Source organism: Eubalaena glacialis, chromosome 5 (assembly GCF_028564815.1).
Source record: "Eubalaena glacialis isolate mEubGla1 chromosome 5, mEubGla1.1.hap2.+ XY, whole genome shotgun sequence".
Classification (NCBI taxonomy): domain Eukaryota; kingdom Metazoa; phylum Chordata; class Mammalia; order Artiodactyla; family Balaenidae; genus Eubalaena; species Eubalaena glacialis.
In genome coordinates, this window is record NC_083720.1 from 155,927,314 (window position 1) to 155,952,245 (window position 24,932).

A 24,932-nucleotide genomic window follows, 5' to 3' on the forward strand; every position below is an offset into this window, starting at 1 on the left:
TAACGATACTTTTGTGCCTTTTCTACTTAAAGCTGCTCCTTGAGAAATAGCCTTCCAACCGAAAAGCTACAGGGAATCTTTTTTAAAAGGAATAATGCAAGGCCTTATTTAAAAAGAAACTGTACCAGAGTCACTAAAAATATTTAAATGGTGATATTTTTAAAACTACTTATAGTTATCATTACCATCCTCTCAAGAGAAAATTTAATTTAAAAAAAAGGCAAAGAGTCATAGAATTACCTGTGTAAGCTATTTCACTTATTATACTGCCTTTAAATTCATGTTTAAAAAATCTTGTTCATATACAACTTCTGACAATCAATATTTTGTAAAACTGTGAAAATATATACGAGTTATTCAAAGAAAAAGTTCTTAAAATTCTAAAATATTATCTTCCTTCAAGAGTTCTAGCGTGTCAACTTTAAAATTGCAGATGCCAACTAAGGGATGTCACTCCTCACCCGGTTCTACAAGAATTTAGTCATTGTGCCCCTGCAGTTGCTGACCTTCAATACACCCAGGAAAGAATTCAGGGATGAAAAAAAATGTTAGAACAGGCCCTCAGGTAGTTAGGAAATTCTGATGAACCTGGATTCTTGCATTTTCCCCCACTCAGAAAAGCACTAAAGCCATTAACTAAGATCCCTGCTCCTGGTGGCCAGCAGACGCCTGGTACCGAGATGTGCGCCTGACTGCACGTACCCCTTCACCAACACCACATACACACCGACCTGCCCCTTTCGTCTGTGCCACGGTTTCTCAGAGTCACCCGAGAGGCTGCGTCCCTGGCTACAGTCCTCAGCAAGACACCTAATCAACTCAACTCATGGCTCTTACACTGTGCGTTTTTTTTTCAGGGAGACACAGGTTATAGAAATTGGTGTTTGGGATTTTGAGAAAAGCTCTTTTTGAAATTCAAAAGTTAAAAATAAAATGAATGGTGCATTTTTTTCTAAGAAACATTATAAATAATTTAGGGAAATATTAGAATTTCACAGCTGTTCAGGAAAAATCCTATTTCCCGAAATAACACTTTGCACAAACATTGAAGACTTTCAGATCAGCCATCAACCCGATTGCTCCTGGCGGGCTGGCCAAATTACAGCGTAGTCTTTTAGAAGCCAAACCCTGGAGCTGACACAGATTGAAGAAAATCCCGTTGCAGGCTGAACAAAGGACCTGGCAGAAGACTCTTAGGTCTATGAACTGGGAAAGTAAGTGAAAATGCCATCAAACCCAAAGTAGTGGAAGGAAGCCAGTGTTTCCAGCGAACGATGACGGAATATTTGTTTGCTTATTCCACTGAGATGCCTATGCATGTTTAAGCAGGTTCATAATTTAAATCCTGACTGGTCTCTAAGATTGCAAATTGCTCCTTTATTTTTCAATAGTCAGCTTTCCACGCTCATTTAGGTTTCATTTTACCTCTGTAAAATTATTGGGGAAGTAAAAAATATATAACATAATAAATAACAAGACACCAATGAAAATGAATCAGTAGCCCTGCTGTGGACTGACTTGGGTTCCAGATCCAGAGGCCGTATACCATCTTATCTCTTCAAACATGGACAACTCAAAGCTCTACTCATCCATCCGTAAATACATGTACACATGTACACACACACACAAACACAGACACAAAAAATAAAAGGAAAAACAACACACAGAGTGCTGTTCCAATTATCCACTGCTGCGTATCAAAACACCCCAGACTTATTGGCTTAACACACTAATATTATTTCTCATGGTGTTGTGTGGGCTGTCTGGACTCAGGTGGGAAGTCCTCGGGTTGGAGTGAGATGGAGGCTGGGACGGACTCTTAACAGCCGAGAGCGCAGCCAGCAGCGCTGTCCGAGGGCCTGCACAGGCCCCTCCTGTGGCTCGGGCGTCTCGTTTCACGGGCTGGGTTCCTACAGGGAACATCCCAAGAGCAAATGCTCCCAGATACTCAGATGGGAACTTCGAGAGTTCTTATGAACTAGCCTAGAAGTATCAGAATGTTACTTCTGCCATATTCTACTGGTCAAATGATCACTAAAGCCAACCCAGATCCATGGGGAGGGGACTCCACCCTTTTGTGGGGGAGAGGCACAGTCACACTGCAGCAGAGCGTGTGAGATGGGAGATGTTAGTGTGGCGCTTTGGGGAAAACGCAATCTGCAGTAATACAACAGGACGTCAGAAAGTAAAGGGGAGCGTGGATTAGGCTGGGAAGACCATCAGATTGGACAGTCCTTACCAGCTGTATGTTTTATGGAGCTTTCAAATCCTATCTGTTCTCTGCATTCTTTTAATCAATACACTAGAAGCTTCAGATAGAAATTTACTACAGCAGCAGCATGAAACCACACTTTATTCCTAAGTTAAGAATAAGAAAGTCACAGAATAGAGAAAAAATTCTTGCTGAAATATAGTCTTACCTTTAAGACAATAAATCCAGATAAAATGTGTAAAATCCAAAAATCTAAATCAAAATGTCTTCCTATTCTTGTTTATCTCTTTTTTTTCTTCTCTACTTATTATTTTATTTTATTTTATTTTATTGGCCACACCACATGTGGGATCTTAGTTCCCTGACCAGGGATTGAACCCACAGCCCCGGCATTGGGAGCACAGAGTCTTAACCACTGGACTGCCAGGGAAGTCCCTTGTTTAACTCTTTTTGATAAATCATGTATTCGGTTACTAAATCAGCAAAAGGATAATAATTAATTGCAAGGACTATCTACTTTTATCAATAGTCCACAAACTGATGATTTCATAGGACATTTAACAAAAATCAATTCCAAATTGTGTAATGTCTTTGGAAGAATAATGTTTCTAAAAAGTTTCCTCTAAAACCTATATTTTATTACATTATCCATTTAAGATGTGTAGCTCTTTTCGTGAAAGTGTTGAGGTAGACTAAAAATAGGCATGATGTAAAAATTCTTAAAATGACCTTGAAAATGCAAGGGAGAGTGTGTAAGCAGAGCCGGGAATTTGCTATTGGTAGCAAAGCCTTTCAAAGGAGAACTGCCCATTATTCAAGCTGGTAAATTGTTAAGTTGTTTAAGTTCACTAATCAAAGGAAATGACAAAATCCACGAGAGAAACAAACATTTTTCTGGAACTAAACTACAGATACTATCTATACAGCATCTCTTTGAGTATAAAATGTGTATAAAGGAACAGAGGTATTATCTGGATAAAACAGCCTGGGCCAAATAAAAAGTATACACATAGAACTCAGAATTAACTAATTCTATCATTTGAAGACTCTTTACTGATTGCCTGTTATATGCTGTGCCTGGTACTCAGAAAACTTAAAAATTATTTCAAGAAAAACAAAAATATGTATATTTAATAGGGAGTCGCTCTTAATAATGTATCCCACCGAGAGGCCGGGAGAGACACCCCCCAAGGAAGCCCTCCTCCAAAGGATGGGAGTGGATGGAGGAGACCAGCCTGACGCATGGCCAGTGGTCTCCCGCGTTACAATCTCAGTAGCTATTTCATTGTTGCCTGAGAGCCTCAGATGGAAATATTAGGACAAACATTTTAAAAGTTTCAATAGATACAAGTAATGTCACCTGTATGTTAATGAATAAACAGTAATTTGCCACGCCCACATGAAGAAGAAATTGGTCTAGAGTGTGTCTATTCATCTATATTTCAATCTATAATCTATCTGTAAACAAAGTTATATAGCCTCACTCAAAATGGATTTTTATTATTCTTAATAAAAGAATTAATCTTGAGCTATTGGGGTATTTGCTTCCTATTTTTGTATAAACATCAAATATTCATTTTAAAAAATGTTCTTTCATTCCCAGATAATGTCTGTGATGATACCATCATTAAGAGACTACACACGACCTCTGGCCTCATGGCATTTACATTCCAGCCCCAAAAAGGAAATGATCTACGGTGTAAGACCTCCTATGGGTGAGGAAATAGATGTACTGTGAAAACATGAGAAATGTCAGTTCCCTGATTCAAATAGGGTAGAGCCAGGAGAGAGGAGTGGAGCCTTCCTGGAAGAAGTAATTTGACCAGGAGGATGAAGAGGACAGGTCCAGGTGAAAAGGAGCAGGAACAGTGTTCCAGACAAAGGGAAGAGCAGGTGCAAAAGCTCAGAGGATGGAGAGAGCAAGTTTAAAAAACAAAACACAAAAAACTGTTCTGGAAGAAGTCCTGTTTGGCTGGGCTGGGGGAGAGTAAGAGGAGAGATAGACGGGGATGTGAGTAGTTTCAATTATTTTAATTGCTTTTTACATTTCCAATGAGCAACTGGGAATCACTGAAGGGTTTAAGTAAGTAACTGATGGGAGATTTATCTGCATTTCAGAAAAGTCACTAGTTATAGAATGGAGAGGAGATGGAGGGGTCATGCAGAGAGATGGGGAAACCGATCCGTTCTGTATATAATGGTAGACTGTCCCACGGAAGGGTAGGGAAATGAAGAAAAGTGGTAGGATTCTGAAAATTCAGTACTTACGACATAGAGTCTAAGGATTTAGTGATTGGTTAAAGTCAGGTGGTGAAACACAAAAAAAATCTTTTAACTATCCTTAGAATAAGACCCAGGTTATCTAACTCTTTAAAGTCTACCATGAAGAATGTTTTATTATTTTATGTAATGAAAAATGTCAATTTTTAAATGCGAGCTAGGATCTTAAAACAATTTAAGAAAATCATTTGTTTTATTTCATAGTCACTTTTACAGAAAAACGGTCCATTTAATTTGTTTGTAATTAGCCTACTCATAACACAAATATCTACTTTTAAGAAAAGCAGTATGTTAATGTAGTCAATTTGCCATTAAGATATTTAATTTCAAAACCAGGAAAAAAACAATTCAATCAAAGTAGACAATACTGATGAAAACTTTACAGTATTCTAACTTTCCAGTTTCCTCATTGTTCACACTTGCACCAAAAGAAAAAACTAAAATAAAATCGTGTGTAATTTAAAGGTATATTAACTAAAACTGCCTATTGACTTTGAGGAAAACAGACTCAGGACTATTTAAAATAATGCTGCCCAGGGAAAATAAAAGGCATTAACAGCCATTAAGGCAAGTCACAAATATTAGTCTTCATGTAATGTTAAATTTTCTAATAGCCATGTTTAAAAATGGAAAAAGAGCCAAGTGAAATTAACGTTAATGATACATTTTTATATAACTCAGTATTTCCAAAATTTTATCATTTCACCATGTAATCAACATAAAATAGGTATGAGCTATTTGCATTCTTTTTGAAGCCTGGTGTGTGTTTTACCCAGAGCACGTTTCACAGGCTGAGCATTCACGTGGAGACCACCCTGCCGGGTAGGGCAGCTCTAGAACAGGAGAAACCGCCAGGAGCTGCCCATCCTCTGCTGTCCCACTACACACTTAGCAGTCGGTCACAATGAGTAAAGGGTAAAAAAAAAAAGTAAACCGTTTGTTGACACAGATGTGGCCATTGACAATGTTAAAATTAAGGGAGAGGAACTACAACTGAAACTTAGCTGAGGTGACAGCAGTCAACAGAAGTATCAAACATGGAAATGTATTCAAAACCCCCAAATCCCAAAATACTTTTACATCTCAAACTTTAATCCATGTAAAGTAATCCATTTAAATACAACCTGTTAAAGGTTAATTTAAATATCTCCTGGCAGCTACTTCATTTGGAAGTGGCAGCTTTTTTGGACACCAGTAGTTTCGTAAATCCATGGCAGGGACCACAAACCAGTTTCCATCTTGATTTAATGCTGTTTTTAGTTTATAAGAAAAATGTCACTATGTAAACCACCAACATTTTGATTAAACACTACAGTTCTTATTTTGGCTGTTAAATCAATAATGCAGCTGGACTGCAAGTAGTTTACATTCCCCCCAAACTGGGCTCCAGTTCAGCTAGTATTGCACTGACATCATTTTCCAGCAAGATCTGGCTGCTTTCAGCGGCCAGTTTAGAAATATCCTTTACAAACAACCATGTAACACTCAATGTTAACACATTTCAAGGAGAGGGTCTCACAAATGCCTGTGCTTAAAATAGGACAGTCAATCCCAAAATAGTCTCCCACCTAATGTGTCATTTGCTAGTATAATAAAAAAAAAATAATAAGGTAATTTTAACAAGAAGACAAAGGCCTTTGACGACATTGTTTATCTTTGACTTCACCTGAGACTGACTTTGGAAGATTTCCTATTTTCCTCTCCAGAGTAGATTAACTAATATGTAACCGGGAGCAATGATTCTCAAATTTGTTTTGATGGCAGGCGCTTTCTCCGAAACAGCGAGCTTCAGGTAGAACATCACAGATACTGATATACTATTTAATTATGATATGCAAACTCATAGTGACTTACAAGTAGAAAATAAGCCCATGTTATAGACATAAAACCACAGCTACTAGCACAAAGAACTATTTTTAAAAAGGCAGCTGCACAGATCACAACATGTTGAGTCTTTCAGAGACCACTAGTTTACAACTTGAGTATTCAGCATCAGTACCAAAAATTAAAGAAAAAACATGAAGGAAAAATGCTAAAATGTATTCAAGACCATCCAATAATTATTATTTTACGTGAATTAGGAAAAATGTCACTATGATTCCATTTCAGCAGCTAGACACTCATCCAGCTGGCTGAACAAAAGGATTCTAGAGACTACATTGGAAAATCAAAAACTCAGAACTTTTAGCTCCAGGACCTCAAACTGCTCACCTGCAGAAATTCTCTGACATTAGATCCCAGCACACGCAGGATTGTGTCATAACCAGATTCTTGACAAAAGACGAAAAACATCTTCCCAAACATTTGGAGGATTTCTCCAGCATTGAGATCTAGTTTATAGATTTGAGAGGCAACAGAAAGAAAATATATTAGAGATGGAAAATTGTTAGTGGGAGGAATGAAGACAAGTGCATAATAAAAAATGTTAAATATCCTCAATTTCTGTACAGAGTGAACAGATCACAGGAAAAACATCTGGCCAGGAAAATACAATGAAATCTGAGAAGACAGCATATTGACGTGTTAACAGGGTAAGTTGGTACTTAAAGCAAAGCAGTTTCTCAGCTTGCATGACAAAATTTTGAGCTTTTTTAAACTTATACTTAAGGTATAACCTACTTTTTCCAAAAAATACAGAAGGATCTTGAAAATCATCAAGAATGCACATGATAATATTGTGGTACACTATTATTTTTCTTTATATAAATATGCATATTTAATAACTCGGTTGCATATAGTATGTACCCTAATATCCTGTGTTTTTCTTAATATTCAATTATTAATACTTCCTAAAATTTAAAATTTTTTCTTAATATCAATTTTAATCACTATTTTATCCAATACAGATATGCAACAATTTATTTCACCAATGCCCACTTGCTCAAAACGTAGGCTTTTCCAATTTTTGATAATGTAAGTAACTCTGAAATGAAAACACCCATAAATCTTAATGTTAATAAATCTAATCATTTAAGAAAAATTTCTAAAGGATTTGAACATTTTTTTAAAAGATTTTGACTGATGACGCAAAATTATTCTCCAAAAAAACTCTTATCTTACCATCAGATTTTAAATGTGTACGATTTCCCCTTTAACTCTACCCTTGACTACACTAGATATTTAATTTTTTTAATTGCCAAATTTGTATAAAAATTATTTCACATTTGTGTCAATTTTGATTACCAATGAGGCAAGATATTTTTCTTATTATTATTAACAATTTACCATACTTTTTTTTGGTAATTCTTGTACCCTGCAAAAGGTAGCACTTGCTCTTCTAGCTATACTTGACAAAGCTAAAAAGTATCCATCTAGTCTGTCCAACCTGTAGCCTAGCTGTAAATTAAGTACCATGAAGACGCGAGATACTACTCTGAGAACAACATTTTTCCCATCAAGTTTTTTTTTTTTTGGACTTTGCCTTCCTTGCATGAGTTTTGTCTGATGCAGACCTCAGTTTCTTGTTTCTTTTACCAATACCTAATAAAACCTGTGATTACAAAAGAGATTTGGAGGTAATATTTTCTGCATTCTACACTTTTGTAATTACTGTGCTGTTGACATGGCAACATTAAATTATCGCGTTATTAACTTATTACATTAAGTATCAATACTTTTTTTCCTTCCTCAACACATGGCTTTTTGTGGGGAGGGGCAGAGAGCTCCTCTCTTCTCTAAAGAGTCTGTAGAAAGAGCGGTGGGGCTCAGTGTGGCCTGAGGCTAACCTTACATGTGACTGTGCCCCACGTGTGATGTTAGCCTCAGCACACGCCCTGCGCAGCTCACACCGCGACCTTGGGCCACGCATGCCTTTGGACGTCTATGGTGACTGTGCCCCACGTGTGATGTTAGCCTCAGCACATGCCCTGCGCAGCTCACACCGCGACCTTGGGCCACGCATGCCTTTGGACGTCTACGGTGGCTTTAACCAAAGAAGGAGAGTCACATTTAACTTACTGAGGACTTTGCTTGCGGCAGCAACCAGATCATATGTTTTAGAATCTTCGTATATTATTCGGACAAGAAACTGCCCTTCTTCATCTAACTGTGCCTCTCTCCTAGAAAACAAAAACAAGACAGACAAATAAAAGAACAGCTACAATGATCATATAAGAAATGGCTGCATATCTGGAACAGAATTTACTTTTGGCAAATTTGGTGAAATCAGTGACAGGTACCTAAAAGTCTAGTGATTACAAAGATCTTATTTCACATCCCCCTCCCCAAATTAAAAATGATATATTTAAGTATGTTTTAACAAGATTAACATTTGTATAGTACTCTAATGCCCAATAGTATACCTGATATTAAATAGAATCACGAAATAACTTTTGGTTAAATTAATGGGCAGCAAATATGTGTTGAGTCCCTCTATGTGCCAGGCACAGTTAGAGGCACTAGGGATACAGCCTTTAGTAGGAGAGAGTACCAACCTCTTGGAACAAACGTATTCTAGGAGGGGAGAGAGAAGAGGCATAAAACTAAGATATAACTAAGACATATATATATACATACACACACACACACACACACACACACACATATATATATATATATAAAATAATGGCAAGTAGTTTGGAGAAAAATAAAGCTGGGCAAGGGGGTAAGGGACTCAAGTACGACAGCCGGAAGCATCACTGAGAAGCCGGCAATGGAGTCAAGCGTGAAGCATCTCTGCAGGGAGCCCTGAGCAGCCTGGGAGCCCTGGACGGGGGAAGAGTAGGTGCAAAGCGCTGGCGGGGGCCGTCCAGGGCATTGGAGGAGCAGCCGAAGCTTCAGTGAGGGGACAGATCCTGGGGCTGCACGGAGCGTGGATGGAAGGCATACAGGACGCAGCAAGGTCACAGCAAGGACAGAGCAACATAGAGCAAGGGCGAAGAGAGGGCACAGCAAAGTCACAGCAAGGACAGAGCAATGTCACAGCAAGGACAGAGCAATGTCACAGCAAGGACAGAGCAAAGTCACAGCAAGGACAGAGCAATGTCACAGCAAGGACAGAGCAATGTCAGAGCAAGGACAGAGCAAAGTCACAGCAAGGACAGAGCAATGTCACAGCAAGGACAGAGCAAAGTCACAGCAAGGACAGAGCAATGTCACAGCAAGGACACAGCAATGTCACAGCAAGGACAAAGCAAGGCCACAGCAAGGAGACCAGGTTAGAGGCCACCGGGACATTCAGGCGAGAAAGGCCCGTGACCTGAGTTGGGATGAAAGCAGTGGAGGGAGGGAAGTGGCCCAGATCCCGGTGTACATGAAGGTTCCACATGGCTCCCTGATGAAATGGACGCAGGACGTGAGAGAAGGGAAGGACACAAGGATGACACTGCGGTTTTGGCCGGAGCAGCTGGAAGGACGTTGTCACCAGGAGCTGAACTGGGACAGACGGCTGGCCGTGGACCAAGGGGTAAGGCCCAGGGCTCCATATTAAACATGTGAAGCTTGCGGTGCCCGGTGGACAGCTAACATCTTCCAGCACATCCTCAGCGTATCAAGTGCAGTGACTCAAAATAGACGCAGGATTAGTGACAGGAAATCACAGTTATCAGTTAAATAGCTGTCATGGTTATATATTTACTTTGATGGGATTTAGATTGTTTTCCTCAAACTAGTGTCTGAACGGGAGGAGAAATCCATCGTTCCAAACACTGCCTGCCCTGGAAGAGCACAGCCAAGGTCCCAGGCACCTTGTCCACGTGAGATGCACAAACACAGGCAGCTCGGGGAGAACATAACTGGGTGAAGTTTCACACCACAGGGGTTGGGAGAGCTCCTCCTCGCTGCCTGGCAGCCTCCTGCCTCCTCTCCCTCGGAAGTGGGGCCGTCACAGGGGCTGCCCGTGGCTGTGACACCAGTGTCTGCTCCAAATGGTAGCACAGCTTGGGTCCAGGGAGGACGGACATTTCTTCAAACACCCTGTGTTCTTCGGAGCAGTCCATTTATTTGCCTGCAGTTACGCGTAACAGTGCACGTGGGGGGAAAGCATGACTTTGGTGGGCACGAAGACGTGAACTTCAGAGCCCAGGATTTCCTAGTCGAATGAACTTGGACAAATCACATAAGCATGTGAGCATTAAAACCCCTCTCTCTCGGGGGAAAGAAGGATTGGGAGTTTGGGGTTAGCAGATGTAAACTATCATATACAGAATGAACAAACAACAAGGTCCTACTGTATAGCACAGGGAACTATATTCAATATCCTGTGATAAACCACAATGGAAAACAATCTGAAAAAGAATCCATATATGTGTATAACTGAAACTCTTTGCTGTAGAGCAGAAATTAACATAACATTGTAAATCAACTATACTTCAATAAAAAAATTTTTTAAAACACTTTCTTCTAAAATGGGAGCAATAATATAACCCACCTTCCACAGCTGTAGTGAGATAAAGAGTGCAAAAGTGTGTTCTAAGCTGCTGAAGCATTTTATATATATAACTGGTGACCGCAGTGCTTGCCATGTCTATATATTAAAAAAAATCAAAGAGCTACATACAAGCTGTGAAACTCTCCCTTTGGCTGAACATACGCTGCTGTTAAATGAAAGGAACACATCTTCAAAACTTCAAGTCTTTTTAATACCAAAAGTCAGTGAAATATCCCCAAATTATGAAAATAGAATGTAAAAACACTGACTTATCTTTTGATAAATGCTACTGTGTAACTTACACATTCTAATTTCTAACTGTATAAAAATATAAAGTATATGAAATGAAAAACTTAAAAAAATCCTCCACTATCCTGAGACAACCACCGCTGGTATTATATTCAGGTTCCTTATGCTTGAAAACAATTGCATATATAACACACACCAGATCATAATGCTTTAAAACTTCCTTTAGTGACGTAACTGTTTGATGGACATCTTTTCATGTCAATAAACATACCTTTCTATACCTTGACTACATAAAATTGCATTGGTTAGGCACACTGAAGTTTTAGTAGATATTAAATTCCTTTTATTTTTTCACAAGTCCAAACAAAATGTTGTGATGAACATCCTTGTAGCAGTATTTGTATTTCTATGTAAAAATCTAGATTTAGAATTAAATTAAATTCTAATTTATTCTAGAATAAATTCCTAGAGAAGAAATTGCTGATTTGCAGGATATGGAGAGTCTAATTTTTCTCATTTTGTCACTAACATTTTATTATGAAACAGCACTGGTCTACAGATTGGAATTTTGAAGCCTCTGATTTAGGGCATTCTAATAATATAAATAAATAAATAAATATAAATAAATTTTAATTAAATATATAATAAAAGACAAATTAACTCATGCTCTATGCCCTATTCTTTTTCTTCCAATTGAGATAAATCAAACGACGTAAGTTTTTGTAATGAACTCAGTTTCTCAGAAACAGTCACCAATTCATAACCGTTAAACAGAATACGAAGTTCTTCTGCACAAAATAGAGAAATGGCCATTTCCCTAGAAATCCCCTATAACCATGAGTCAATGCATTCCCTCTTTTCTTTCTCTTGCTGTAATAAAATAAGCGCCTTTATCTTTTAAGCTTTACTTCCTGGAATAATCAGCCCAACATGCTCCCCGGAGGGAGGCTAAGATATAAATTAAACAGCAGTACATGAAAGGAAATAATCGTCTTCTCAAAAATCTCACACTGAATTCCAATAAATTATTCAAAATGCTTAGAATTCCTTATTTACATTTGTCTTAGAAATCTTTGGGAACTCTGGGTCGCCCTTTGGGTCCTTTTCCCCCTGGGGGATGAGTCTTGCCACAAATAACTGAACACCTATTATGCTCCAAGCACTTTTCTGAGCACTTTTAATATATGAATGAACGAAACAGATGAAGATTCCTGCCTTCAAAGAGCTTTACATTTTAGCAGATGGAAACAAACAACAAGCATGTATCATTATATTCATGTATTATCATATTTATATATTATTATGTTTACATAATATATATGCACATTTTATAATTTATTATGAGGTGATAAATGCTACAAAAGAAAGGAGATCAGGATAAACGGGTGAGGGGAGGGCAGAGGAGGAGGGGCAGGATGCAAGGTTAAGCAGTGACCACAGAGGCTTCCTGAAGCTACGTCTCAGCAAAGGGTCCAGAGGCAACACTTACGTCTGGGACCTCATCTCTCTGGACCCAACGCACGTCTTTCTGCAGCCCATTCTTCAGATTCTTCCCTTTTCGGAGTAAAAGCTAACTGGAGATATTGCAAACACTTTACTGCCAACTGGTCTGCTCCATTACACTGAACAGGAGAATTTACAGAGCCAAAGCAGCCATACCCAAAAAATTAATTTCTGGCAATATGGCCATTGAAGCCAGTAGACATTTTGAGTGAATGTCTCTCAATTCTCAACACTGCTTTTCTTCTAACTTTGAGGTAAACTTAGGTTCCTTCAGACTCTTTGCTGGCAAATGTTTTGGCCTCCAGAGAGCACAGACGTGATAATAATCTCTCAGCTCTACCTGTTCTTTGAGGGAAGAAAATGTTTTTTCACCAGCTACCTGAAAATCACAGAGGGTGACCAACAAATGAAAGAAAGGCTGGGAAGTAAGCTACTATTCAGATTACATAAACACCGTACATAATTCAGGTAACATCACCTTATAATTCTCTATCCCTCACTTTGTCACCCCATAACTTTCAAGTTTTTTTTTCCTCCTTAAAAGCAAAGTAAATGATGACTCAAATATATACATACAACATTTCTAACAATATTTGATTTATCTTCTTGATATGTAGAATTCCTTTTACGCTTAAATTATCCAAATTCAGCCATGCACACTGACCAAATTTTCTAGACTCATTCATTATTCAGAATATATTTTTGGGCAGCAATTTTGTTTAGAATGTTGCATTACACAAGACAATTACAGAATTCCCTGTTATTTAAATTACATGCCGTTTACATGTGAGGAAAACACAGGCTTCTCTGAGAAACATGACTGAAAATTTTCCCCAAAATGAAACACTTTGGACATGTTTTTCTTTTCCCAATAATTTTTAGCTGACAAAAAAGACCATATCAAGCCATAGGCAAACTGGATTAAAATGTATTCAACGCTGTTCATGTATCAAATGGCAACCGACGAAACACTATCACCAAGTATCTTGGTGTGTGTGATTACGCTGTTGTTTCCCATCACGACTGTAACAACCCCTGGATAAACCCAGACGAGTCTCCCACTGTTTCCAATAGTGTGACTGACCGTACTTTGTGTTATCTTTCCCTGTACACTTAATAACTGTGTTTGGGGTTAAGCATTAGATCTTTCTACTTGGTGCATTACTCCCTGAAAGAGGTCAGCAGACAGTAATAAATATTTAGAGAAGGTTTAGTTCTAAGTTTGCCTAAGTGAGGTGTGGGGAGGTAGAAAGGCAATTTCTTTGACCACCAAGTAAACCCAGATGGAAAGATGCTCAACTGGTTTCATCCCAGGTCACCGTCTTCACTTGCACATCACGTAGAGGAAGGACCCTACACGCACCGCCCCGAGGACGGGCGCGCTCAGCTCTCACAGGCAGAACCGCGCTACCTGGGGCCGTGCTGGTGGCAGAAGAATCTAGGGAGAAGGCCTCCCACATTCAATGTCCCGAACATCTAACCGACAGTAGTCAGTAGCTGAAGAAGACGAAGGCGGAGGACAAGGAAACGGCGAGTGGAGGAAGCGGGGACAGCGCGGGGAGAGGTTTCCACTCAGCATCCAAACAATTAAACCAAAGCTGCACTTAGTGTGTTGCTCAGCTGACAGAATTTATCACTTCAGACAGCCGAACCCAAACAAGTTCCACCTCTCCCAAGAGCTTTAAAAATGAAGTTCTAACTTTCACCTGGAAACAAAACAAGAAACAACTCTGTTCTATATATTTGTAGCCGTGAGAAGTATTTGAAAATTGAGTCTGTATACGTGAAAAACGTTCCCAGTAGCAGTTCATTTCCTACTTACTTTTAGAGATGGCTACTTGTTGGAATTTAAACTGATCATTTATTTACACAAATTACCTTTCCCCAAAAGGGTCGCAGATATTTTTATTACGGTGGGGTTTTATGGTTTTGTTTTTTTAATCACTGGTGCCTAACCCAGATGCCTGGATTCACTCTGTGAATGTGTGCACGTTTGAAAAGAAGGGAATGAATTAATTAAATATAATTACATATATTTCCCTCCACGTGTTTCCAAACTCCCTACCAAAAATCAAACAATCACACGTTACTGGCAGAAGTTCAGAGTTTGTTTTCAAACTTGGGAATTTTTTATTATTTATTTTTTAAAGTGGTCAGAAATATCCAGGCAGCATTTCTCATAACTCCATACCTAAGGAGATATTCCTTACCTTCAAAATGTGAATGTACAAAACTGAATTCATATTCTGACACTGAGCTCCTGCTACTACACACCTTTCAAGGAAGTTTAGGATACTACAGAGACTGCTGGCTAGTAGAGAAAGAAGCTTCCCAGGGAGGTATGAAAACGGGAATTCTTAGATGGGACAGGCTGCATACAGGAGTCTCAAAATAAGGTCTGGTCTCAGGCAGAAAAGATCAACACACGTCAAACGATCAACCTGACCAACGACAGCTCCCAGGGGTGCCGATCCTGTAAAAACCATTATCCCAGCACATGCTGTATTACAGACAGCATGCAGATATCGTCGTGACGATAAAGCCTAGGATGGTCCATTTTAGTGACAGGTAAGGACGTTCAAGGCTGGGTTGTGTCCATCTGGTATTAAAATTAAAACCTCCCACCATAAAACAAGGCAATTGCGATGTATGACACCTAAAAATTAAAATTTTACATTCCTTTATTTGGAGTGGCTGTGAAGCATTAACTGCCTCTCAATTTTCCACAGCACAATCCGACGATTCCCAAAAAGTCTGAATCCCCGAAGGAGAGACTAGTTTGGGGGGTTTGGAGGAGAGAGGCCTCCTGCTCGGGCCCCCTTCCAGTTGGTGGAGGTCAGTCCTCTCAAGCCAGCGTCTTCACTCATCCAAGCCCTATGAACGGTGACAGTCACGTTCCCACAAGTGACATGGATTTAGGCAAAGGACCGCTCTGGATACATAACGGTATTTTTTTTCTGACTGTGTCCAGCTTGCCACGAGACAGCCTCATGAGTAAACTGCCCCAGTTCTGGAAACACAATCACAAACACTTCAAAGGCGCACTCGGCGGCAGCTTCATCAGACAAACGAGTCCCTCAGCCCTGTGTGTCCTTTACCCTGAACTCGGCTCACGAGTACAGCGGCCCAGAGCGCTTCCAAAACTACATGAACTGCTCAGAATTTCTGAGGCTCTGATTTTCTTTAGTAGAGGTCCTGTTCCTGAATAAAACCACCTGTAAAAAATATAACAGCCACAAGCACCTGGCAAGCGCATGACAAGTACAGGAAAACAGAAACAAAGATGGTAGTAGTAACACACATATATGTTGCCCATTTCCATGCTAAATTGTCTTTGGAAAATCGGAAAGGAGAAGCTCGTTAAGTCCTTGTTTGGGGAAAAGCACATAATATGATCATTACAAGCCTATCTGGGTCCAAATCTCTGCTCTGATGATTAACAAATGAGTGGCTTGAGGCAGGCGTTTAAAGTCCTGAAGACTCAGTTCCCTTATTTATGAAATAAGAATAATGAACGAATCTATCTTCTATGGTGGATGTGAGGATTAGGTGAGTTAACAGGTACAAAGCTTTTAGGACCACTACTGCGGAACATATGTAAGTGTCCAACACGTGTGAGCAGCTACATTCAACACTGAAGGCCCTGGTGAGCATTCTCATCTGGTTTTTAAATTTAACTTCAGCATCACAAACGTCTACTTACAGTCTATGATACTGACTTTAAACAGCATCTTTGAGACACTTGCTAAAGGATTCAATCTTGCCCTGAATCCAACCCAGTAAGTGTCTTGGGGTTTATGAAATTGGTAATCCAACAGCAGTGTTCTTAGTCCTTTTATTATATCCATGTGTGAACGCTGACCCTCCCAAAAAGAGGCGTTATAATTTACTGCTACATCTTCTGCCTTTGTTAATATCAGAAATGCCCATTTCAACGGAGCTTATATTTTATTAAATAGTAGTTGAAGATGTCACCATTCTGGCATAATAAATCCTGGTTACAGAAAAAAAATATTAAGTGTGATGAATATGCACGTGCTCCATTCTCTGGAAATTAAAAAATGAAAGATAATTCATATACATATTATAGGTAGATAGATACAGAGAGAAAGAAGGCTTCTGACAGTTATAGATGCTAGACTTTAGTGAGATGAGACAGCTATTCATCGGATAATGCTACAGTTAAGTACTATAAACTTGTGCATGGGCTATGAAGAAAAAGCACAGCCGTGGAGGTGAAAGAAGTCTTCCCTTAAGAAGTAAGACTTGTCTTGCCATCTCAAAGCTGGGAAGTACTTCCATGTGCAGGACGGAGTGGGGCGTGCGGAGAGAGACCCTACTGAGCACAGGCATCCCCCTCCTGGACGGGAAAGGCCAGCCTGGCTGAGGAACTGACCCCCGGCCCATGAGGGTGCTGAGAGCAAGCAGGCCGTGGGGACTGAAAGGTCCCACGTTCGGGTGATCTGAAGACTGACCACCAAGACTTTCAATAGAGGAACAACGTAGTATTTCAGGACTCAGCAACAAAGGGAGGGACCTCCCTGGGGGCGCAGTGGGTAAGACTCCGCGCTCCAACACAGGGGGCCCGGGTTCCATCCCTGGTCAGGGAACTAGATGCCACACGCACGCCGCAACTAAGAGCCCGCATGCCGCAACTAAGACCCGGCACAGCCAAATAAATAAATAAGTAAATAATTTTAAAAACAACAACAAAGGGCAATACATCAGGATACCCAACACAAGCAAAGCCCGCGAATACAACAAGAAGGAACAATACATACATCAGAACGTCTCCCTTCTACCTGGAGTAGACACCTCCCACCTCAGTGTCACTGCAGAAAAAGCTGCTTCACCTGGCCGGACATAAACTGAGAAACCGCTCCCCACCCTCCCCACCCCCGTTTCCTCTTTAATGAACAGAGAGGCAAAGCAGTGATGGAAAAGCCCCCAGGCCCCACGTGCTGGCAGGTGTCAGCCTCCGAGCCGGCCGATTCTAGAGTTTTCTTCAGGTGTGTTTTCCTGGTGATGTCTGCACAGTATCGACTCCCGCTTATCACTTTCCAACACACTGATGAGAAACGTTTGCTAGCTTCTCACCCTGGAGAGAGGTGAGGGTGGGAAGGACAGCGCTCGTGGCTACCAGGACCAACGTCTAGTCAACGTTCGCCGAAAGCAGGTCTGGGGATGAGGGTAGAGAAGACAGATCCTCTGGTTTCTCCTCTGGGGCTCACTGCAACGGACAAAGCTCCTCCTCTGACACCTTATTAAGTAACATGCGTCTATGATTTTCTTATTTCGCAAAGATGATCAAATGCAAGGGAAACGAAGACCCAGCTTGATGTCTGGGGGATACTTCAGACCATGAAGGAGAAGCCCTGAGATGAGGGTGTGAGCTGGCTGACCGCCCAGGCACCTGGCTGCTCATAACATGGTCCGGGCTCTGGGTGAGCCCTGGGCCCCTGGGGGGTCACGAGATGGGGTTTGCACTGGGCATCGAGTTCCATGGGCACACGTGGCTTCAAACACACACACTGGGCCCCCTCCTTCTTTCAGGCTAACCATCAGGTCTTTCTACAGAAAAAGGTCCTGATCTTTTAAACAATTATCTAGTTTACCTATTTTTTTAATTTATGCATTCATTTGTTTATTTGTACTGAGGAAGTTTCTGGGTATGAAAATTAATACGATTTCACATTTGTACAGTATGTAACTACATTAGTTCCTATTTTTATCTTAAAAGGAGCAGTTGGGCTTCCCTGGTGGCGCAGTGGTTAAGAATTCACCTGCCAATGCAGGGGACACGGGTTCGAGCCCTGGTCCAGGAAGATCCCACATGCCTCGGAGCAACTAAGCCCGTGCACCACAGCTACTGAGCCTGCGCTCTAGAGCCTGTGAGCCACAACTACTGAGCCCGTGCGCCACAACTACTGAAGCCCGTGCGTCTAGAGCCCGTGCTCTGCAACGAGAAGCCACCGCAACGAGAAGCCCACGCACCGCAACAAAGAGTAGCCCCCGCTCGCTGCAACAAGAGAAAAAGCCCGCATGCAACAACAAAGACCAAATGCAGCCAAAAATAAATAAATAAAAGTTAAAAAAAAAAAAAAAAGAGCAGTAAACCTGCCATCAGAAGAGCAGAGCTGGAGTGCTGAGTCTTCAGCTTCCTGACATCATTTAACCTCTTACAGACTCAACTCCATCATTAAAAAGAAAAGCCCTGAGCCCGCTTATATGTGGAAACTAAAACACAAACTCAGAGAAACAAGGTAAAGTGGTTAGCAGGGGTTGGGAGGCGGGAAAACAGGGCAGCATTGCTCAGAGGGTACAGACAACCAGCTACAAGATGAACAAGTCTGGGCATCAGCAGTGCAGCATGGCGATTGTAGCTGATCCTGTATCACACACTTAAATGCTGCTAAGAGAGGAGGTCTAGGGACTTCCCTGGCGGTCCAGTGATTAATACTCTGCACTCCCAATGCAGGGGGCACGGGTTCAATCCCTGGTCGGGGAACTAAGCTTCCCACATGCCACGAGTGTGGCCTAAAACAAAATTTTAAAATAAGTAAAAAATAAAGGAGTAGCTACAATGATCATATTTAAAAAGAGAGAGAGAGAGAGAGAGAGTAGGTCAAACTTTCTCACTACAGAAAAAGGTAACTGCGTGACAGGACGGAGGAGTTTAGCTGATACTACAGTGGGAATCATTCTGCAATTTACAAGTATATCTAATCCATACATCATACACCTTAAACTTACACAATGTTATGAGCCAATTATATCTCAATAAAGCTGGAAAAAAAATTGAGGTAGAAGGGCCTTCCTTATTTCAAATGGGTATTGTGGCACTCATGTGAAATTAGAGAGGAAAGGACTTTGGAAATTTTAAACAGCTTTTATAATAAAAAGTACTGTTAATATTTTAAAACCTACTTGAGCAAGAGTATAGGAAGGTATAGAAATTTAATTATATTGCCTCAGGAACAGGAAAATCTGATTAAAACATGGCAAAATGTGGTCCACTATTTGGTTTTAATTTGTTTTGACAAAATGAATATTAAGAGCATATGGAAGCAACCTAAGTGTCCATTAAGAGAGGAATGGATAAAGAAGATACGGTGGATATACACAATGGAATATTACTCAGCCATGAAAAAGAACGGAATAATGCCATTTGCAACAACATGGATGGACCTGGCGGGCATTATGCTTAGTGAAATAATTCGCTACAGAAAATGAAAGACAAATACTGTCTGTTATCACTTATATATGGGATCTAAAAAATGAAACAAACTAATTAATGTTTTTTAAAAAGAGCATATGCTGCATCTTCAAATAACAAACAGGAATTGGAGGAGGGGAGGCTAGAAGAATACAATGTAGGATGGATTCCAAAGTAGAGCTTGAGCAGAAAAAGAGCATCGTGAAAGGAAGTCTCCCTGTAATGTGCAGAAGGGGGAGAAGTGGGATGAGTCAGACGCAGAGAACCTGCTGGGGGCCATCAGAGTAAGAAGGGAACGTGCTCAGAGCCGGGAAGGAAGAACCTGAGCATCTCAGGGGCACCTCGCATGCGAAGGACAGGTACCGGCTGCACGGCATGGAGAAAGTAGCAAAGGGAGTGAAATGACAAGAAGTCACCACCTGTCCTAGAGTGATGAGTGCACACTTAGAGGGATGTGGCATGTGGATTCAATGGATTACTCTTATGTAGGCGGAGCTGGGGAAGGGACGAGCTGAAAAACTCTGGCTCTAGAGTGAAAATCCTTAACAGCTACCATTTATTAAACAGTTATTTATCAAGACCTGTGTTGAGCACTTTACAGGCATCATTCAACATATGACAACCCTATGAAGTAGTTATTATCTGTTTCCTTACAGAGTTGTCTTGGAAAGTTTAGGCAACTGGGAAAGTCACGTAACTAGCTTACAGCCACGCATTTGCGTATGTGAACTATAATGATTAATTCATGATTAGCAAATTCAAGTAGATGCATTAACTTCAAAACTGGAAGATCAGAATATGCTATCCAACAGCCAAATGCTTCCACGTTTGAGTTACAGGCAGAAAAATCAAGATATAATAAGATTAGGAATATCCTGATATCTCTAGACTCTCTTTGAAAGCAAGGATTATGTCAATCACTTTTCCATCCTCATTGCCCGAACACTAGACTGTGCTCCTTAAAAATAAGCTTAACTAGAGAATGAAAGCAGGTTTGAGTCACTGAATGAAAAAGTACGCTGCCCTGCTATAGATAAATCTCACAACACATACCAAACATGTCTGCATTCTTTACACAGGGAAGTAATCGTCTTCCTGGCGGCCTTCTAAAGGAACATACTCCAATATTTATCAACTAACATGTCATTACTTCACTTCCAAATCACGTACCAAGATTCTGGACCCAGTAATTTGATGCAATGTTAGCGTAGCCAGGGCCGATGGGAGGGTGACAGAGATGGTTATTAATCAAGTATTTAGGTGCTTTTCTAATATGTATATCCTGACTTGATGTTTTTCCTGAAATGGCGATTGATATTTCTCATCCCTTAGGACCCATGGCTTCCAGAAAGGGCCATCTCAAAACTGAAAGGAAGCCAACAAAACAAGATCTGAGGTAGATTCAGAGGTCTCTTTGACTTTTTTACATGTATTTATGGTCTAGATCAGAGGCGCAAACTACAGTCTCTGGGTCAAATCTCACCCACCACTGGTTTCCGCTGTTTGGGGATCTAAGAATGGCTTTTACATTTTTTAAGTGGTTACACTTCAATGGTTATACAGGTATGCATAATATCATCAATATTGACTCGTGGCCTGCAGCACCTAAAATATTTACTATTCGGCCCTTTAAGGGAAAGTTTGCTGACCCTCAGTCTTGACAATTTTTCATTTTCTTACAAAGAGGAATTCAGAACTGTTGTGAAATGGTTATATTGTTGGTAATAGTGTAAGTGGACGCAGAGTTTACAATGAAGCATTTCTGGCTCTAACCCACTTAGAATTTTCTGTCTGGAATCTGTTACTTAGGATTTTACTTGTCCTTAAATGTTTGGCATACTTTCTGAAGAAGGATGGACGGCCACTCCCTCCTAAACCAAAAAAGTATTATATGAAATTTTATAAACATCAATTTAGACAGTTTCTCACAGAGCAAAAAGGAAGCTAGAGGAGTCTGGAATTTACTGAGACAAAAAAGTTTTTTTTCATATATTCAGTTTCCATAAAAAGGTACACCTGAAAGTATCTTGGACCAGTGACTGCAGCAACCCTCCCTAGAGCAGATGGTGAGGTCAGAGAAGGACTCAGAATCTCCCAGGGAGCATTTTAAACTTAAACCCTGCCAACCTCTCCCGTCCTGCCCCCAGGCAGTGAGCATCTCTGTGGATCTAAGTAAATACTCTTCCAGGGAGCACACAGTGATCCCTCAGGGGTCCTCACAGCGAGCCGTTCTAAGGTCCTCCACGCAAAAAGCTCAGCAAGGCTCTCCCGTCCAGATACTAAACCACATCCAAGACAAGATGGGCTCCACCAAGAGGGATGCTGAGACAAAAGAGAATCAAACTTAACACCTGGATTGCCAACACTAGTATAACTAGTAGCATTTCTCTTGCAGGGGCACACAATCCTTGAGGTCATTTTGTAGGAAAAAGATCCATAATATTTGCTTCACTTTACCAGAAAAAAAAAAATGTTTTGTATGATTTAAATTATTAGCACTTAAACAGATGAAGGATACTGCTTGATGCTACTTAAAAATAAATTCATGAGTTAGACGATATTGATGTTTAATTGAAAATTAATACTTTTTTTTAAAGGAAAATGCAACAACATTCTTAGCGTGATTTGGTAGAGTTAAGTTCTCACATCGAGGGGATTTGTAAATTTTTAGATATTTTTGACCTCTGTGGAAAATACGGCCAATGTAAACAAATCACTCGATACTTCAATTTTTAAATTTCCGACACGTTTCCCTGTGAGGTATTATTTTTCATTTCTGTATTTGACAGTGATTGAAACTGATAATGGGTAAGACACACGTTCTAAATCCAATAAACATACATAAGACTGTTTCACCACAACAGCCATCCTGTGCTCTCAAAATTCTAAACATATTCACTGCCATCGCACATCCACCGGGAAATGTGGGAATTTCTAGCTTACGGATGAGACATTAGCACGTGGGAGATATACATGGCGTTTTCATACATTCACAGAGAAAGCGGCTTAAAAACAATCCTACACTGAGGTTACACTGTTTAACATCTTACTCTTGATGCCTGCCTTCTCTATAACTCTGTCTACCAAGAAACATAAAAATTATGAAGGTATTAATAAGGTGGATAGAAAGTTCAAATCCCAAAGTAAGCTTTAGTGCCTCGATTCTCATTTGCTTGAACCACATAACTCTCAAATCCCCACTTCTCTTTATAGTAATTAGATGTGCTCCGTGGGCAACCTAAGTGGCTTATGGAACCTGAAACAATGCTCAAGGGTACAGACCCGAGGGAAGGAAAAGTTGCATTCTACTGCTTAATATTTAATCCTGGGCATTTCCACGGAAACAGATCTGTAGAAGAAATCACTACCGCGGAACTGCATGATAGAGCCTGTTAGCATTCACCGCCACTAACTGTAATACATCTAGGAGCAAACCGCATAAAGCATCACCTACTTGACGTAACAGAAAGAAATCCGTGAGCACAGGCAATGAGAGTGAATAACAGCAAGGTGTTCTCTGCCCACCGGGGAAAACACCCTCTCTCCCTCTGGCTGCCTGTGGCAGTCGCACTGCTGTCCCAGGATGCAAATCCAGAGAGTACTGGGTGTCGGTGTGGCGACTTGGCTGCGGTCGTCCATACACGTTACACGCAAATTTCACCAGAGTGAGAGGGACAAAAGGAGAGAGCGCTGCTGGGCTGCAACGCTCAGGGGTCCGCAGGGACGATGCCCCGGTCGCTGCAGCAGGTCTAAACTCCCGCGGCTGCGGTACTTCCGCGCACGTGCAGAGCACGGGGCTCGCAGCTGTGGACAGAAAGTAGGGGGCCCTCCTACCGCTGACAGCCTTCACCACGGCACAAATCAGACGTAAAAGACGGGGTGGGGGGGCGGGAGAGGTGTCCCTCCGTTTCAGAGGGAAAAACGCGCTCGGCTCACAGCTGCTCAGAGGGAGTGTCCGCACCCGGAAAGGCGTCCCTGCCGCGCGTGCCTGCGAGGTGTGCAAAGGGCCCGCGAGCCGGTCTCGCTCCGCTTGCGAGGCCCCCGCCGTCCCCGGGGCCCCTCCGCGTGGCAGCCGCCGGGCCGCCGGCAGCGCGTTCCCACGCCCGCCGGGGCGGAGGCCGCGCGGCCCCCGGGCTCCTTCCCGCCCGCCCCTCCCGGCCGGCTCCGAGCGTGGGAGCGCGGCGGCCCCGGGCAGGAAGCGGGGCGGCGGGCGCGCACTTACTTGATGTCCTCCCACACCTCCGGGCCGTAGTTGCGGATCACCAGCAGCTCCAGCGCGTGATTCACGAAGCCGTACTGCGGGGCCAGGGAGAGCCGAGCGTCAGGGACCGGCTGCGGGGCAAGGCGCCCGGGGGCCCGGCGGCCGCCGCCGCGCCCGCTACCCGCCCCCCGCTCCTGCCTCCTCGGTGGCCGCTCGGCCGGGGGGCGCGGGCGCGGGGGAGGGGCGGCCCCGGCGCCGGCCGCGCGCAGAGCCCTTCGGTCCCCGTGCTCCCCACCCCCAGGCCGCCGACACGGGCTGGGCCTCCGGAGGGCACGCGAGCCCGCCCCCTCCCCGGCCGCCGGCCGCCTGGGACGGGCGCCCCCCGCCTCGGCCGCGCGCCCCCTGCCCGAGCTCGGGAGGCCGCGCGGTGCGGACCCCGGGAAGCCGGGCACCGGCCGCCCGCGCCGCGACCCCGGCCGTTCCGGTCTGCCGCCTCCGGACGCCGGCGAGCCGCCAGGCTGCCCCGGGCCCCCGCGCGTCCGCGGCGCTCGGCCGGTCCCCTCGGCGGCCAGGCCCCACCGGCCGGCGGGACGCGCGGCCCGGGCGCCGAGAGCACTCACCATGGTGTCCGCGCCCGCTCGGCCGAGCGACCCAGGCGGCGGCGCCCGGCCCGGCGCGCCCCGATGCCCCTCCCGCAGCGCCCGCGCGCCGAGCCCCCGGCTGCCGCCGCCCCCCGCCTCCCGACCAATCCGCGGCCGCGCAGCGCAGGGAGCTCGGCGGCTGCGGTGCCGCCCCGCCCGCTGACGAGCTTTCGTCTGAGGCCGCGGCAGGGACGGCGGAGCAGCCGCAGCGGCTCCGCGCACCAGTTCTGGGGCGGGAGGTGCAGCTGCTGCGTCCTCCCACC

General features: G+C 42.7%; 1 protein-coding gene across 1 annotated transcript in view; it reads right to left on the bottom strand.

The window, feature by feature from the left end:
- GUCY1B1 (guanylate cyclase 1 soluble subunit beta 1) overlaps positions 1–24,716 on the bottom strand; it is a 50,216-nt gene extending 25,500 nt beyond the window's left edge. Inside the window, exons 1-4 of the mRNA XM_061191781.1 lie at positions 24,649–24,716; positions 24,050–24,123; positions 8,450–8,550; positions 6,704–6,822 (exon numbers count right to left, since the gene is read on the bottom strand). Of these exons, the coding sequence (XP_061047764.1) occupies positions 6,704–6,822; positions 8,450–8,550; positions 24,050–24,123; positions 24,649–24,651 (297 nt within the window). The 5' untranslated portion in view covers positions 24,652–24,716. The remainder of the gene's footprint in view (positions 1–6,703; positions 6,823–8,449; positions 8,551–24,049; positions 24,124–24,648) is intronic.
- Positions 24,717–24,932: the final 216 nt, after the last annotated feature.